This window comes from Marmota monax, unplaced genomic scaffold (assembly GCF_021218885.2).
Source record: "Marmota monax isolate L192 unplaced genomic scaffold, Marmota_monax_Labrador192_F-V1.1 WCK01_AAM20220418_F8-fsc00142, whole genome shotgun sequence".
NCBI lineage: Eukaryota > Metazoa > Chordata > Mammalia > Rodentia > Sciuridae > Marmota > Marmota monax.
The window spans coordinates 2,213,269-2,228,534 of record NW_026692025.1 but is presented as its reverse complement, the minus strand read 5'-3'; the positions used below and the strand labels follow the sequence as shown (position 1 = coordinate 2,228,534).

General features: G+C 47.6%; 1 protein-coding gene across 1 annotated transcript; it reads right to left on the bottom strand.

Moving 5' to 3' along the window:
• Positions 1-8,628: 8,628 nt before the first annotated feature.
• LOC124097529 (paraneoplastic antigen Ma6E-like) lies at positions 8,629-15,056 on the bottom strand. The gene is made up of 4 exons (XM_058582647.1): positions 14,853-15,056; positions 12,389-12,586; positions 12,196-12,289; positions 8,629-12,015 (listed from the first exon to the last, which is right to left on the bottom strand). The coding sequence occupies exons 1-4, from the start codon at positions 15,054-15,056 to the stop codon at positions 9,758-9,760; spliced, it is 2,754 nt and encodes a 917-aa protein (XP_058438630.1). The 3' UTR covers positions 8,629-9,757.
• Between the last annotated feature and the right edge of the window lie 210 nt (positions 15,057-15,266).

The following is a 15,266-nucleotide window of genomic DNA, read 5'->3' as shown; positions in this document are numbered from 1 at the left end:
CCCAGGAGAACAGAGCAGAGCCTGGGAATTAGGAGCTAGTTAAGTCTGGCTTAAGGACAGTCAGGACAGGCAGTCCTGGGTAGGAGGACCCTGGATGTGAGCACATGAAGGCTCCGTGCTGTGGTTGTGGTGTGCCAGTTAAGGTTCAGTCCAAAACAGAACTCCCTACCTGAGTAACACAGTTGATGTCTCATGGAACTGCAGCCATTGCAGTTGGGGAGCTAAGGTCTATGCCAGGCTGTCCCTTCTATGCCTGCTGCTGAGGTTGAAGTCAGCAGGACAGAGAAGCAAGGAGAATAGGAGCATCCAGAAGCCACTCTGCCTCCCACCACTACCTCTTTATATGCACGTTGGGATATCCACTACATTCTTTCAAGAAACACAGTGCCCTCAGCTAATTCCCCCTGGTGGGACATGTTGCTTGCCTCCCTGGCATGTCACATGCACTTCAGTTGATGGCATCAGAGGACAGGGTCATCAGAGAGGACTCAGATACTGGGAGCTACTTGGGGATGCTTAGGCCCCAGGGACTCAGAGAGCAAAGACAGGAGGCATTCCCTCTGAAGCAGCACTAGCAGACAGCTTGCACTTGGATTGATGTGGCCTCTTTGGAAAGCTTCCCAAGTCCCAGCCAAGTTCCCAGTGTGTCTGGAATGCAACGAGTGGAAAGAGTGGCAACTTACACAATGGTAATGGAACTTGTCTATCCTTGCAGCAGGATTTAAGGGACTTCTCCAGCCCTAAATCTTCAGAAAAATGTGGGCTCTGGTGCTGGCATTACTCATATAACAGGAATCCCATACAATCCACAGGGACAAGGCATAGTTGAAAGAGCTCATCAAACTATTAAAATGTACTTATTAAAGCAAAAAGAAGGAATTGGGAAGGGGTATATATTCCCCAAAGATAAACTTAAAATAACCCTTTTTACTCTAAACTTTTTAAATTTGGATTCATCAGGACTTAGTGCTGCGGAAAGGCATATGTGTCCAAAAAATGTACATAAGCCCAAGGTACTTTGGAAGGATATTCTAACAGGACAATGGAAAGGTCCTGACCCAGTAATTGTCTGGAGTCGAGGGTCTGTTTGTGTGTTTCCACAGGGAGAACAGCAGCCGATTTGGATTCCAGAGAGATTAACCAAGGTCCTGACCCAGTGATTGTCTGGAGTCGGGGGTCTGTTTATGTGTTTCCACAGGGAGAACAGCAGCCGATTTGGATTCCAGAAAGATTAACTAAAGCGATTTCTACAGACCAAAAAGAAGATGATTTGGCTCAAATCCATAACAACTGATATCCAAAACTCCAGTTTGGCTATTCTTACATCTGCAACAGAACCAGGATGCTTTTTTCAATATCTATTTTATTATTGCCCTTTGCCATATCATGAAGTTCTATTTTGTTTTTTGAGCTCATACAGACCTAGGTTAATGTTTTGCTGATCAGTTCTATTTTTTGACTATAGAGTTTTTAAGCATTGCAATGGAGATTTCACCTGTAAAAAGTTATAAGGCCTTTACTATAATGTTATGTGTTGTATGTATTATATTATGTGTGCACACTTGTGTTTTGTGTTATATGTTTGAATGTACGTATGTCCATATATCATATATGATGAGCGCTCATGATAAAATGGATCCAAATATTTTTTTTTTCACGTGATTTATATGGTTTAATTTAAATTGGGTAAACAACTGTTGAGGATTGTTTTAATATGTAAACAAAAAAGAAGGTTAACAGATCTGTTTGTTTACTTTTACCTTTCCTTTTCATTATATTTAATAATTCTCTTAAAGATAATGTAAATTGTTAAGAAAATTGTTTTCTTTTAGTGCCTTCTGTAATGTTACATAATTTTTTCTTTAGCCATTATTGCCAGAATTCCTATCTTCATCCCAGTGCCGGTGAAGACAATGTAAATTGTTAAGAAAATTGTTTTCTTTTAGTGCCTTCTGGAATGTTACATAATTTTTTCTTTAGCCATTATTGCCAGAATTCCTATCTTCATCCCAGTGCTGGTGAAGTGAAAGATAAAACCAATCTACAGCTTCTACAATAGCCATCACTGAACTGCTTGCAGAACTTGCCTGGACACATTGTGAGCTCACCTGTATGCATTGTGAACTATCTGTTGGTACAGCGAATTGTGGTAGTGCTGGAGTATTTTTGCTGATGGTGTCACCGGTGGTACAATTTTTCAAAGGAGCCCTCTATTGGCTTAATGTCATGGCATTTTGCATCCTCCTCTACTAGTGATGGTCTAAAATTTGGGGGCCAACAGAGGTGAGGCAAAGAACCTCACCCCCCCACAGGTGCAAAGGCCTATCCACAAGTATGGCTGTATGCTGGACCGGTAGTCAGTGACGGGTATGATCCAATTGCAGTGGTACCAACCTAAGACAGGAGGCTGACGCCTAGAGGTCAGTTCATCCGATGACGGGTAAGGACCATATGTTGAATTGGACTGCCTAACAGGCACGGTCCCTAAGCCACATGCTTGTTGTTTAAACAGAGAGGGGGAGATGTTGAGAGCCACAGCCAAAGGGGCCCCAGCAAACTTCCAGCTGCCAGCAAACTTCCAGCTGCTGGCTGATGATTGGCTCACAGCGGCCCCAGCAACATCTAGCTGATTGGCTCCTCGGCCCCAGCAACATCTAGCTGATTGGCTCCTCTGCGGTGATGCTCATTGGACTGTTTCCCTGCCCTTTCAGACCACGGAGCTGCTCATTGGGGGACTTTTTTGGCTCCGCCCACGTGACCCAGCCAATCGGCCTCAAGAGCAGGAGGATTGTGGGAGGTGGGGAGAAGCTTGTGTGGGAGAGAGAGGCTTGGGGAAAGCCGGTGGTGGCAGTTGAGGCTCTGAGGGTTTTTCCTGAGAGACTATTTTGTTTGTCGTGTGTGGTTCTAAAAATAAAGTTAGTTTCTTTTGACAAGTGGCTCCTGATTGTGCCCAGCCAGACTGCGGCACTCTGGAACTACCAAGTTTGACTAGGACTCACCAGGCTTTCCTTCTATGTAACCCTGAGCCCTGAACCCCAGTTTATATGCTGGGGGAATCTATCTGCTCGTGGTAATTTTTGGAATGCCCCCTAGGAGGAGACACTGTGTTAGCTCACTAAGCATTCTCTCTTTAATTATTCAGGGCCCCTCAGTAAAGGGTGTATCTATGGACATATGCTAAATATAATGCCCCCCTCCATGGGAGGAGCTAAGCTGGCATGAGGGTGAGCACAGAGCCTGGGGGATATCTGGCAGAGTCTGTGCTATGCTTCTAGAAAGACCATCCACTCAGTAGGTTTGATCATTCACACCCTCTAAGCTATGGCCCCCATGGCCTGCATCAGCCCTGGTATCTGGCACTGTGTGTGAACAGAGCTGGACAAGTGGGGAGGGAGAGGTTGCAGGAAAGTGCAAGAAGAGGTCAGATTGCCATGGACCTGAAGGTCCAGTGGCATTCACAGCAAGGAGAATAAGAAAGAAATGTGAAAGGCATTGCTAAGGTTTGTGGAAAAGGCTCTGACTTTGTCCCAATTCCCCAAAGATTCTGGTGTTTTCCTTGTGTCCCAGAAGCTTCAGGCAATAGGAACAGGGTATGGAATTGGTGACAGGGGCTCCCTCAATAGCCAATCTTCTCTGCCTCTAAGTTGGCTGAGCTTTGCAAGGGAAACATGTCTTGCCCTGGGATGGAAAATGCCAATGTGTTCCTCCTTCAGTTTATACGGAAGAGAAAAGCCACTGGAAGTCTCAGGCTCCAATCAGAGAAGGTGAGACAGACTGAGATACCTGCCCAACACATACATCTCATATAGTCACACACACATGCACCTAATCATACACACACACACACACACACACACTGAAGTGACTGTTACCCCAAACTCCCCCAACCCCAGGACTCTCTCTGTCCTTTCACAGACTCCCTTTCTCTCTATGATCAGGAGTACCCAACGGGCAGTAGTCTCTGAAGGAAGGTGCCAACTTTAATTGGAGTTTGGAGGGCTTTTCTAGGCAGGGGCATTGCGCCCTGCTGTTCACATTGCTTGGGGGTTTCCCTCTCTCTACCAGACTAGCTCCCCTTCAGTCTTAAGCTGAAGAACTCAATTATAAGAGAGAGATACAAGGCCCATCTACTCAGGCCCTATCCTCTCAGGACCCTGCACCTTAAATTCCCAGAGCCAAGATTGTGCACACCCTGTCCTGCTTCCTCTGGACCTGTGAGCCTGATGGGCTCAATCCCAGTGTCCCACCTTCTGCACAGGTTCTGCCTCATGCTGGGCTACTGGCCAGCAGATTTCCGGTCCCTTGTAGCCTTAGGGTATCTGTCCAGACACCTTCCAGGGCAATGACAGAAGAAGGCAGAGGGAGTTAAGATGTTCTTACTTTTCTCAGAAAGGGTGAACTGGAGCACAGGAGTGGCCCCAGACTTGAAAATGGAGAATTTGTCATAGCTCTGCTGCCAGATATATCCCACAGTTTGGAAAGTAGAAACTCCCCATGTGACAAGGTAGAAATGATTGTTGATAAACTTGGTAATGACTGTGAGATGAGTGAGGCTTGTCCATCCCCTGGAATTATTCACATGTTGATTGGTGAAGTATGCAATCCATGGTGCTTCATTGGGGCTCACAAACCACAAGGAACAAGCTAAGATGTATAAAGGGCTTCATTTGAAGAAGGCTGTCAGATTGGACAGATGGACTACACAGAAAGATCTCAGGGTGAGTGTACTTGGCTTGTGGGATAGGATTCATCTCTTTGGTTTTCACTGCAGCGATGAAAACAGGATAGAGCCTGGAACTGGTAGAATCATCTCCACACTCTTTGAAAACTTGCTGACCTCCAGTCCCTGTCTGGTTATACCCAACACAGGGATGAACAAGACCCAGGCCCTGCTTGCCAGCTGTTTCTACCTCAAGGGACACTTGGAGGTTGCATGGAGGGTTTAACAGAGTTTTAGGGATGGACACAGCAGCCAGGGGGTGAGAAGCATGCACAAGGCAGTGGCCAGATTACACCAGGAAGGCAAGTGGCTCTCTTACTAACATAGAGGAAATCACTTGGCTAACTACTAAGGGCTCACATAATGGGAAGGAGGCTAGGGACCAGGTTTTGAATACTGGGTCCCCAAGAGCTTCTGATGGGCCAGGCTTCCAAACCCAGAGCAGAGCCAAGAGCAGAAGTAAACTGGCAAGCATGCTGCCATTGCTGCTGCCTGGATCCAGGCCTCCAAGCATGTCCGTCCTGGCATCTCCTGTTCATATTCAGAGACCTAGGCAAGGCATTTAAAAATGTACATACTAAGCCACATGCTCATCCCCTAACTGTGCCCTAACCCTAACCCTAACCCTAACCCTAACCCCTAACCCTAACCCTAACCCTAACCCTAACCCTAAACCCTAACCCTAACCCTAACCCTAACCCTAACCCTAACCCTAACCACCAAATTTGCAAATAGGAATTTTCCCTAAATCCCTGAGGCAACTAAAAGAAGGACTCTTGCATTCTAGTTTCTGTGAAATAAATGATTGTTGTCACAATCAAAATAAGTCACTCATGTTAACCTTAACAAAAAATAAATAAATATAGGATGTTATGAAGTACAAGTCCTTATGTGTGACTGCCTGATTCTAACTATCACAAAAGACTTCACCAGAACCACAAGGTTGTACAGAGGCCACTTGCAACCTTACACAACATGTACTCTGCAGGGACATTTGCCCAGCAACTGTCTGTTCAACCTCAGACTAACATTACCCCAGGTGTTAACTGTTGTGACTAAAGATTATTGTTTCAAAATAGCTAATGTAATCCCTCATTTTTTGTCCTTGCCTCAACTTCCTTGAATGCACCCAGTTTACTATGGTATGCATGTTCCCATTGCAGTGTTCTGCTAGTCCTAAATAAATATGGTTCCTTGGAAAATCTCACTTTGTTGTTTTTAGATTGACAGTTGCCAACCAATTGTTAAGATGCTGACATTGCATTTGTAAAGACTGATGGGCCTAGGGCACTATTCCAAGATTGGCCGTATGATGAAAACGGGATGGAAGAAAGGGGCAACAATTATGTGGGCTACCTGTGGTGTCATTAGAGTACAGAAAGGCTAGGGGCCAGGGCCCAGAAAGAGATAAGGACAAAAGCAGGAGTGTGGTACCTGTCTCTAAGTGAGATCTATTAAAGAAGACAGGATTAGAGGGCCTTCGGTGGCTCCAAGGATGTCTAAAACCTGTACCTCTAGAGGCATTATTCCTAGGATCCATTAGTGCTATCCACCAGGTAGGAGCTGCAGTACAGATGTCTGCTCTTTTGAGTAGTGGGTACTCTTTTCTGCAGGTGTCATTAGAAATCCCCTGTAGCATGAGGGTCATTAGCAATCACATTTCACTGCAGCTAATGGAAACCCAAAGGGAATTAGCTAAAAGATGCCATTTCACAAGTGTCTTGGAAGGGCCAGAAAACCAGTCTTTGAGGCTTTGGAGAGAGGAAAAAGGGTCAAAATCAAATTGTAGTGCTGGACTGGCAAAGGTACCCCATGGCTCCCATTCATACCTGGACACAAACACTGTAGCTTGCATCCACCAATGCAGGAAACAGATGCTACTGCAAGAACCACCAGTGCCACTGCTCTGCGGGAAACAGGTGGCATTGCTACCACCCAATCAGAATTTATGGTGCTCATGCTTATTCCCATCTGGGGCCTTGGATTCAGATGGCATTGGTACATCTGATTGATGGGACCCAAGTCATATGCTCATGTCCTAGCTGCAAAAGGAAGCTGAGAGCACCCAGAACTAGCATTTTCCACTCCTCTCATAACGCAGCAACTTTCCAGGACAGAAAGAATGAACAGTGTCCCCTGGGCCCACATAAATGGTCTAATTGCATTGCACTGCTTTTAGTATGGAATTTGACTCTTTCCCATCCCCACAGAGCTCTAAAATGGTCTCATCTTTTGCACTCCATTACTCCACAGTTTTCAGCATAATGCCATACTCTGATCCTTCTGAGGGCAAGAGTATGGGCTATGCCCTTGGTTTTGTTAAAAAAAATAATAATAATTAAGTGGAAGTCATTTGGCTGAGACAGCTCTAGTGTCTCAGATTCCTACGTAAGCAAACTGAAGTCCAATGTAAACAGTAGAACTGTAAGCTTAACAAATCAAAAGACACCTTTAACCTCCAACTGGGGATTTCCTACCCAATTGGACTCCCATAAGAAAAGTACTAAGCTGTAGCCTATCAAGTAATTTGTTTCCACACTGAACATATAAAAGCTCACTACTCATGCTGATAAAAGTTGAACTCTCCGAATCTCTCCTAGCTGTACTATTCATGAACCTTTAATCACCAAAAAAATGTTAGATTTATTTTGTCTAAAAAGTTTCTCTTTGGGGGCTGGGGCTGTGGCTCAGCGGTGGCAGCGCACTTGCCTGGCAGGTGTGAGGAACTGGGTTGGATTCTCAGCAACGTAAATAAATAAATAAATAAATGTCTATCAACAACTAAAACATTTTTGAAAAAGTTTCTCTTTGGGGCTGAGGTTGTGACTTAGAGGTATAGCACTTGCCTAGCACATGTGAGGTCCTGGATTCGATCCTCAGCACCACATAAAAATAAATAAAGTATTGTGTACAACTACAACATTATTTTAAAAATAATATTTTTTAAAAGTTTCTCTTTTAACAACATGCTACTTTCTGCACACACATTACTCAGTCTCAGGATATCACCCCTTCAGAGAGTATCCTCCAACTCCTGTAAACCCCTCCTTTGCTATGTATCTCACTGGCCTTGCCTGCTTTTATCCTCAAGATAAAGTCTTGGCTTGCAAGTGGAAGTTGTCTGGAAATGTTTTGCCCATTCTGCCAGAAGCTCCACAAATATCTAGAAGTTTGCACTTGCTCTTTAAATTATTACAGGGTGAGATTTTGAAGTTTTAGAATATCTCAAATTAAAACATATTGAGGCTTTTAGAAAAACCCAGTCACTCTAATGCTGGCTTTCTCACCAGAGGTGCTATTGCACTTCTGAGTACAATTGTTCTTTACTGCATAACCCTACCACAAGAATCACTCATATTTAGTAGTCCAGAACCCCACACACATGATAGAGTGGTCTTGCCCCAATCAAGGAGAAAACCAGCATCTCCTTCAAGCATTTTCAAAAGTCCCAGGGTAAAAACCACCTCAATCAAGGAACAATTAAACTTCAAAATTTTGTAATTCACCTATAAAAATTTTTAAAGTCATCAACTCCTAACCTGCTTATTGAAGTGCATAGTCTCTCACTGTGGATGTCTTCTATGAGTACTTAGCAAAGAGATCTTTTTCTGTCCCTCCACTCCCACCCAAACTCCAGCCATCCCTTTTATCAACTGCCCATAGCAGAGTCAAGACTCAGTTAGAACATTTAATGAAATTTATTGAAGAGAAACATTCATTGAGCCCATCAATGAGAAGAGGATGACAACATGGAAAGGGACTCTTCACAGCTTGTAAAGACCACAGGTACTGGGACGCAGGGACACCTCATCCTGGACTTCTAATGAGGTTTCTCATCTGCTCCCCATACTAGGGCCCTCCTACCACATTTTCCCTTACTAGGGCCCCCAGATCTGCCTCTTTCCAGGATGGTGACCTCTGGCAATACACATTACTTTCAGGGAATTCCCTCTGAGACTGACTCACTGTGGGGTGGCCCTTGCCCTATAATTGGCACAGAGACACTAAAAAGCACATCAGGAAATGCCTCACCAAGCTGAGGAAACTGAGTTACAAATAACAGAGGTGGAACATCAAAGCACAGGCTCCAGCTCTCCACATCCATCCCCAGTCCAGTTCTTTCTGCAAAAGGTAAGATTGCAGTCCCAGATGTAGTCACAGTTGTAGTTGCAGTCATGGGCACAGCATCAATCACGCCATCACCATCCATCCTTTCCGCTGTCTCCTGGGACTGGTGGGCTCAGGATCTCCTGGAAGAAGCTGCTCAGATAAAAACATACAATACTCCACAAGAACAAGTGGCAGAAAGCTGGCCTATATCTACACCAAGAAAGCAGAGGTTAAGTCAGGACACTGGACAGGAGCAGGCAGAGCCTTGGCTCACATGGAAGCTCACAACATGTGCCCAGACCTAGGGGTGGCTGGCTGTGAGGGCAAGGACCTCCACACAGAGATGACACACACCTCATGGCTTTGCACAAGAATTATGGCTAGTGTGAGGTGGGCATTTGCTTGAGGTGGATCTCCACGGAGCTTACAAATAAGGGTGGATTTCCAGGAACAGGTAGCATCCTGTTCTGGAATTGGTGAACTGGGAGGGGAGGATAGAATCCCCCTGATGGGAGAGCCAGGCAGCCGGCACCCTTGAGATGGCTTCCTCCCCACACCCCTGGCAATGTCTCTCAGTCAGATATCTTCAGGTACCCTCATCTAGGCCAGAGCTAGCAGCTCAGGGGTGCTTCCAGGCCTACTGCCCTAGATTGGTGGAGTTTGAGGCTGGGGATGCCATGGGGAAGAGTGACTCCTCCTGCCAAATCTGGTTGAAATTGTGGTCATTTGGAAGAGCTGGGCCATTTGGAAGAGCTGGTGGTGGTGATGAGAGCTCCTTGGAGAGTTGAGAGGCCTATTTGGGGTGGAATGAGCCCTTCCCTGAACTCTGCTCCAAATATGGGATAGGGTGACAGCCCTGGCCTGGCCTACCCCTGCCTCCAGGGATGTGTTGCCTGAGAGGAGAGAAGGCCCCTGGGACTTCTGAGCCTATTTGCCCAAGGAGGGCTTGGGGTGGCTCGTCTCCCCAGCCCTATCCTTGTTTCCCAGCTCTTCCAGGATGTCCTTAAGCCCCTCCAGCAGGGGCTCCTCAGCCTCCTGATTTTCCCCCTGGAGGAGGCTCTCTGGCCCCAAACCAGGCCCTCCTGGGCTAGCATCAGAAGCACTGCCCATCTGGGCTGGGGTGAGGCCACTGAAGGCCTCCACTGATCTTGCCTGGCCTAGACCTGCAGGGGAAAAAGCATCTTCATTTTCCTGAGTGGCAGGGGAGGTATTGGCCTCTTTAATGGCAGGTGCTGCCTTCATGACATCATCTGTATTGGAAGTAGCTTCAGCAGCATGCTCAGGGCTAGGAGCAACCTTGTCGGCTGGGTAGGCTTCATCAGTGTTTCCAATGGCAGGCGCAGCCTTGCTGGCATCTTCATTGGATGGTTCTGCCTTGGTTTTCTCTACAATGATGGAGATACATTCCATGGTGACCTCATTGGGAAGGGTGGCCTCACTGGCATTTTCACTGGATAGAGTGGCCTCAGCATTATCTTCGTTGTCAGGTGCAGTCTGGGCAGCAGCCAGATCTCCTTGGTAAACTTCAGCTCCCTCTTCACCTTCCACCTGCTCATTCCTAGCTAGGGCAGCCTCCCATGCCTCAGCCTCCCTAATGAGCCGGAGAAGCCCCAGGAAGCCGGGTGGCCTCCTCTCCAGACGCATCCTCCTCAGGTTGTTCTGGAGCATCTGGTTTGGTCGGGCCCTCATCAGCATCTGCTGGGCTCGCAGCTGGTCAGCAATAACCGGATGGATGGCCCCCTTCTCCAAGGCTACCTGCAGCAGGCCTTCCAAGCGTATCACATAGGCAAAGAGAGTCTCCTGAGGCCGCTGAGAGCAAGTCAGGAACTTCAGGCGTGCAGTCATCCGGGTGTCCTTGTTCCCAAACACCTGCACCAGCGCGGCCAGGCAGTCCTGTGCAGGAGTGTCTGGGTGTTCTTCCAGGAGCCCACACATGAGATCCAGGGCAGGCCCACCCAAGCTCTCCACCAGCCTCCTCCTCCTCTCCCTCTCAGATATGTGGCGCCACAGGTACAGCATGTCGTTGGCATGATCCAGCCAGCTGTCGAAGGAGTCTTCCCCACAGGCTGGCTCTTCAATCCCAGAAAAGCTTCTCAGCTCCTCATAGGCCATGTTTTCCAGGACAGGCTGCAGGGCCTGGCTCCACTGCTGGGTCTGGGCTCCCGCGTCATCTGTCCCTCCTGCCATATCCGAGACTCGTTCCTCGCCTGCAGCTCCTGCCTCGCCTGCAGCTCCTGCCTCGCCTGCAGCTCCTGCTGTACCTACAGCTCCTATCACACCTGCAGCTCCCATGTCCCCTGCAGCTCCCTCCTCATCTGACTCTCTTGCTTCACCTGCAGCTCTTCTCTCACCTGCGGCTCCTCCCTCACCTGCGGCTCCTGCCTCACCTGCAGCTCCTCCATCACCTGCAGCTCCTCCCTCACCTACAGCTCCTGCCATACCCACAGCTCCTATAATTCCTGCAACTCCCATGTCCCCTGCAGCTCCCTCCTCATCTGACACTCTTGCCTCATGCACAGCTCTTACTTCACCTGCTGCCTCTGCCTCAGCTGCTGCCTCACGTGCAGCCGCTGCCTCATCTGCATCTCCTGCCTCACCTGCAACTCCTCCGTCACCTGCAGCTCCTGCCTCACCTGCAGCTCCTACCAGACCCAAAGCTCCTAGAACACCTGCAACTCCCATGTCACCAGCAGCTCCCTCCTCACCTGATGCTCTTGCCTCATCTGCAGCTCCTATTTCACGTACTTCTGCCTCAACTACAGCTCCTCCCTCACTTGCAGCAACTCTGTCACCTGAAGCTCCTACCTCACCTGCAGCTGCTGCCATGTCCATAGGTCGTATAATACCTGCAACTCCCACATTACCTTCAACTCCCTCCTCATCTGACACACTTGCTTCATACACAACTCCTACTTCACCTGCTTCTTCCGACTCATCTGCAGCTCCTCTGTCACCTTCAACTCCTTCATTTGCAGCTCCTCCCTCACCTGCATCTCTTGCCTCACCTCCAGCTCCTCCCTCATTCACAGCTCCTACTTCACCTGATGCTCTTTCCTCACCTGAAGCTCCTCCCTCATCTGCAGCCACTGCCTCACTATCCGTTCCTCCCTCACCTGCAGTTTCTCCCTCACCTACAGCTCCTTCCTCATCTGCAACTGCTGCCTCACCTGTAGGTCCTCCCTCACCTGCAGTTTCTCCCTCAACTACAGCTCCTTCCTCACCTGTAGGTCCTCCCTCACCTGTATCTCCTGCCTCACCTTCAGCTTCTGTCGCACATGCAGCTCCTCTCTCACCTGTAACTCTTGCCTCACATGCATCTCCTCCTTCACAGGCAGCTCCTCCTTCACAGGCAGCTCCTCCCTCACCTGTAGCTTCTGCCTCACATGCAGCTCCTACCACTGCTCTCCCCTGAGGCTGTGCAGGGAAATTGGGAGTATCCTGGAAGTCAGCATCAGGAGCCTGGGGCAGGAAGATCACAGTCCATGGGCCCCTGCTACCTGGTATTTGTTGGGGGATCAAATTTCGATTTAAATATTCAGCGAACTCAACTAAAGCTACCCTGGCCCCGAGCTCCTTTCGAAAGGTCTTACAGAGCACTTGGTACCTGCCCAGGGGCCATAGGGCAGCCTGCACTGCTTCCTGGAATTCATCTTCCTTGCAGTCTTCAGGGATGCCCAGGATGAGCAATGAGCGCTGGGCATTGACACCCATCCACCTACACCAGTCTTGCAGCATTGTCATTGCCATAGCAGTATTCTTGGGGGAAGGAAGCATGGTTGAACAGGGATGTGTGCCGAGTGTTGCAGTCTCTGAGCACCCTGTGTGTGCAAAGGAGAGAAAGGATTATTGTTGCTAGACAGCCCAACCCGTCAAATAGCTGCCCCTTGAGCATGGGGCCAGGGGCTCTTCCTCTCCCTTACTTTGATTTTAGGGAAAATTTTTAATAAATTTATGTATAAGAAGACAGGTTCCTGCCTGTAATCCCAACAAGTTGGGAGGGTAAGTCAGGAGTATCACAAGTTGGAGGCCAACCTCAACAACTCAGTGAGACCCTGTTTCAAAATAAAATAAAATGGTCTAGGGTATAGCTCAGTGGTAGAGTGCCCTTGAGTTAAATACTGTCCAAAATAAAATTAAAAGGGTGGGGGATGTAGTTCAGGAGTACAATGCCCCTGAGTTAAATCCTGTCTGAAAATAAAAAGGGCTGGGAATATAGCTCAGTGGTAGAGTACCTCTGAGTTTGATTCCCAGTATTACAGAACAAAAATGTGTTTATAAGCTATAGAGTCAGTAGTTTCTAGTTTATGTGGTAGCAGTTTTGGTAAAATACTTTTCCCCCAAGGAATTCCCAAGTTTTATGTTTTCAACATTTTTTGGTACAAATTTGTGCTTTTTATTATCTTTTAAATGTCTGTACAACCTGTAATAACATCTTCTTTCATTCCTAATATTGGTGATTAGTGTCTTTTTCTCTTGTCTTGATTAGTGTTGTGTTTATCAATTTTGTTACCTTTTTTTAAAAAAGTATGTGTGTTTGTTAGTTGTATGTATGGTTTATTTTGTGTGAATAAATTCCTGCTTTTTTTATATTTGGTGGTGTTCTTTTTCTAGCTTCTTTAAATAAACCAGTGGACCACTGCCATTATACCTTGCTTTTTTCCCAATTACAAGCATTTAAAGCAATAAATGTTCCTGTGATCCCTTCTTTAGCTGTCTCCCACTAATATTTTTCCTCCTTCTTTTTTTTTAATTGTTAATTGATTTTTTAAAAAATAAATGACAGCAGAATGTATTATAATTCTTATCACACATATACAGCACAATTTTTCATATCTCTAGTTGTATACAAATTCATGTGTTCATACATGTACTTTGGATAATGATGTCTATCACTTTCCACCATCCTTGCTAAACCCCGCACACAGGCTTATATTTTTAAGTTGTAATTTTTTTATCATTGAGTTTGAAATATCTTCTTAGTTCTTTTTTGATTTCTTCTTTGGTTCATGGATTTACAAATATTTAGACATGTTATCATTATTAACTTCAAACAGAATTCCACTGAGAAATTATTAAATAAGAGTGCAATCTTTTTTTAAGTTATAGATGGACACAATATCTTTATTTTATTTATTTATTTTTATGCAGTGCTGAGGATGGAACCCAGTGCTTCACATATGCTAGGCAAGCAGTCTGACACTGTTCCACAACCCCAGCCCCCCAGTCTTTTAATGTCTATGATTTTTTTTCTGAAAGAGGTTCTTGCTACATTGCCCAGGGTGGTCTCAAACTTGTGGGCTGAAGTGATCATCTTGCCTCTGCCTCCCCAGTATCTGGGATTACAGATGAACAGCACTCACACCAGGTTTATAAAAAGTCGTTTTTTCTTTATGTGCAGTATGTATTCTACATAAGTAAAGGTAAAAATAGAATGTGCCCTTGTAATCAATGTGCATTTTTCTCAAGACATCAAGCCCCCGTCCCATGCGAACACTACATCCCATGTTGCGGAGGCCACCTGAAGCATCTCCAATTCCAACTGTAGGAGCTACAGCTGCTCACCGCGTCTTCTGCTCCTCACTTTGTCTTCACTTAGGCTGGGGCAGCTGAGGGTGTCTTGTCATCACGTATGCCCCCCACCGCGTCCTGCATACCCTCAGGTGGCGACTGTGTCCTCCAGCCCATGTCCCTCCCGGCTTCAAGGAGCGAACTCCTCCTACTGTCCTGTGTAGTGCCACACGTGCCCACAGGGCTCTTGTGGCGACTTGTAAACCCGGGAAATAGGGCGCCCCCCTGTGCTGGGTCGGGGCTCCCTCCGTGGTGTTCCCACACCATGCAGCTCTGCCACGGCCACCGCCTCGAGCCTGCAGCCTCTACTTTCCATGCTCCCTACACCTGCTTGCACTAGCGGTGGCATAATTAGGGCGCCCCAGGGCTCCCACGACCCTGTGAGCCCTTTGGTCTTCCCTCCCTGCCATACTCCCGCCAACACCCAACAAGGGCTGTCTCCGGCCACACTTACCCCCAGGAAGCCGAGGGGTGCCCTCGATTCCGTGACCCTCAAGCCCCAGACCACCAGCCCTGCGTTCTCGCCCACCACGACCCCATCGCAGCCTATTGCCTCGTTCCCGCCACGTGCTACGCAGCGTCTTCCAGCCCTCCTTCCACAGACGCAGCCACTAGTCAGCCCGCTCGTCCAGCCAGCGCTGGCGAACGTCTCATCCATCTCGACGTTAGCCTTCCCTCACACGTCCCGCACCCGGTTCCTTGGTCCCCTCTGTATTCCCCACATGGCGGCCGGTAGCTCTCACCTCTGCTCTCCAAACGCGTGGCGAGCTACCACCCCCCCACTCCTGCCAGGACCCTCCTTCCCACCCTATCCCGACCCCTCCGCCGTTGAACCCACAGAGGATCCTCATAGCTCAAGCGACAACCC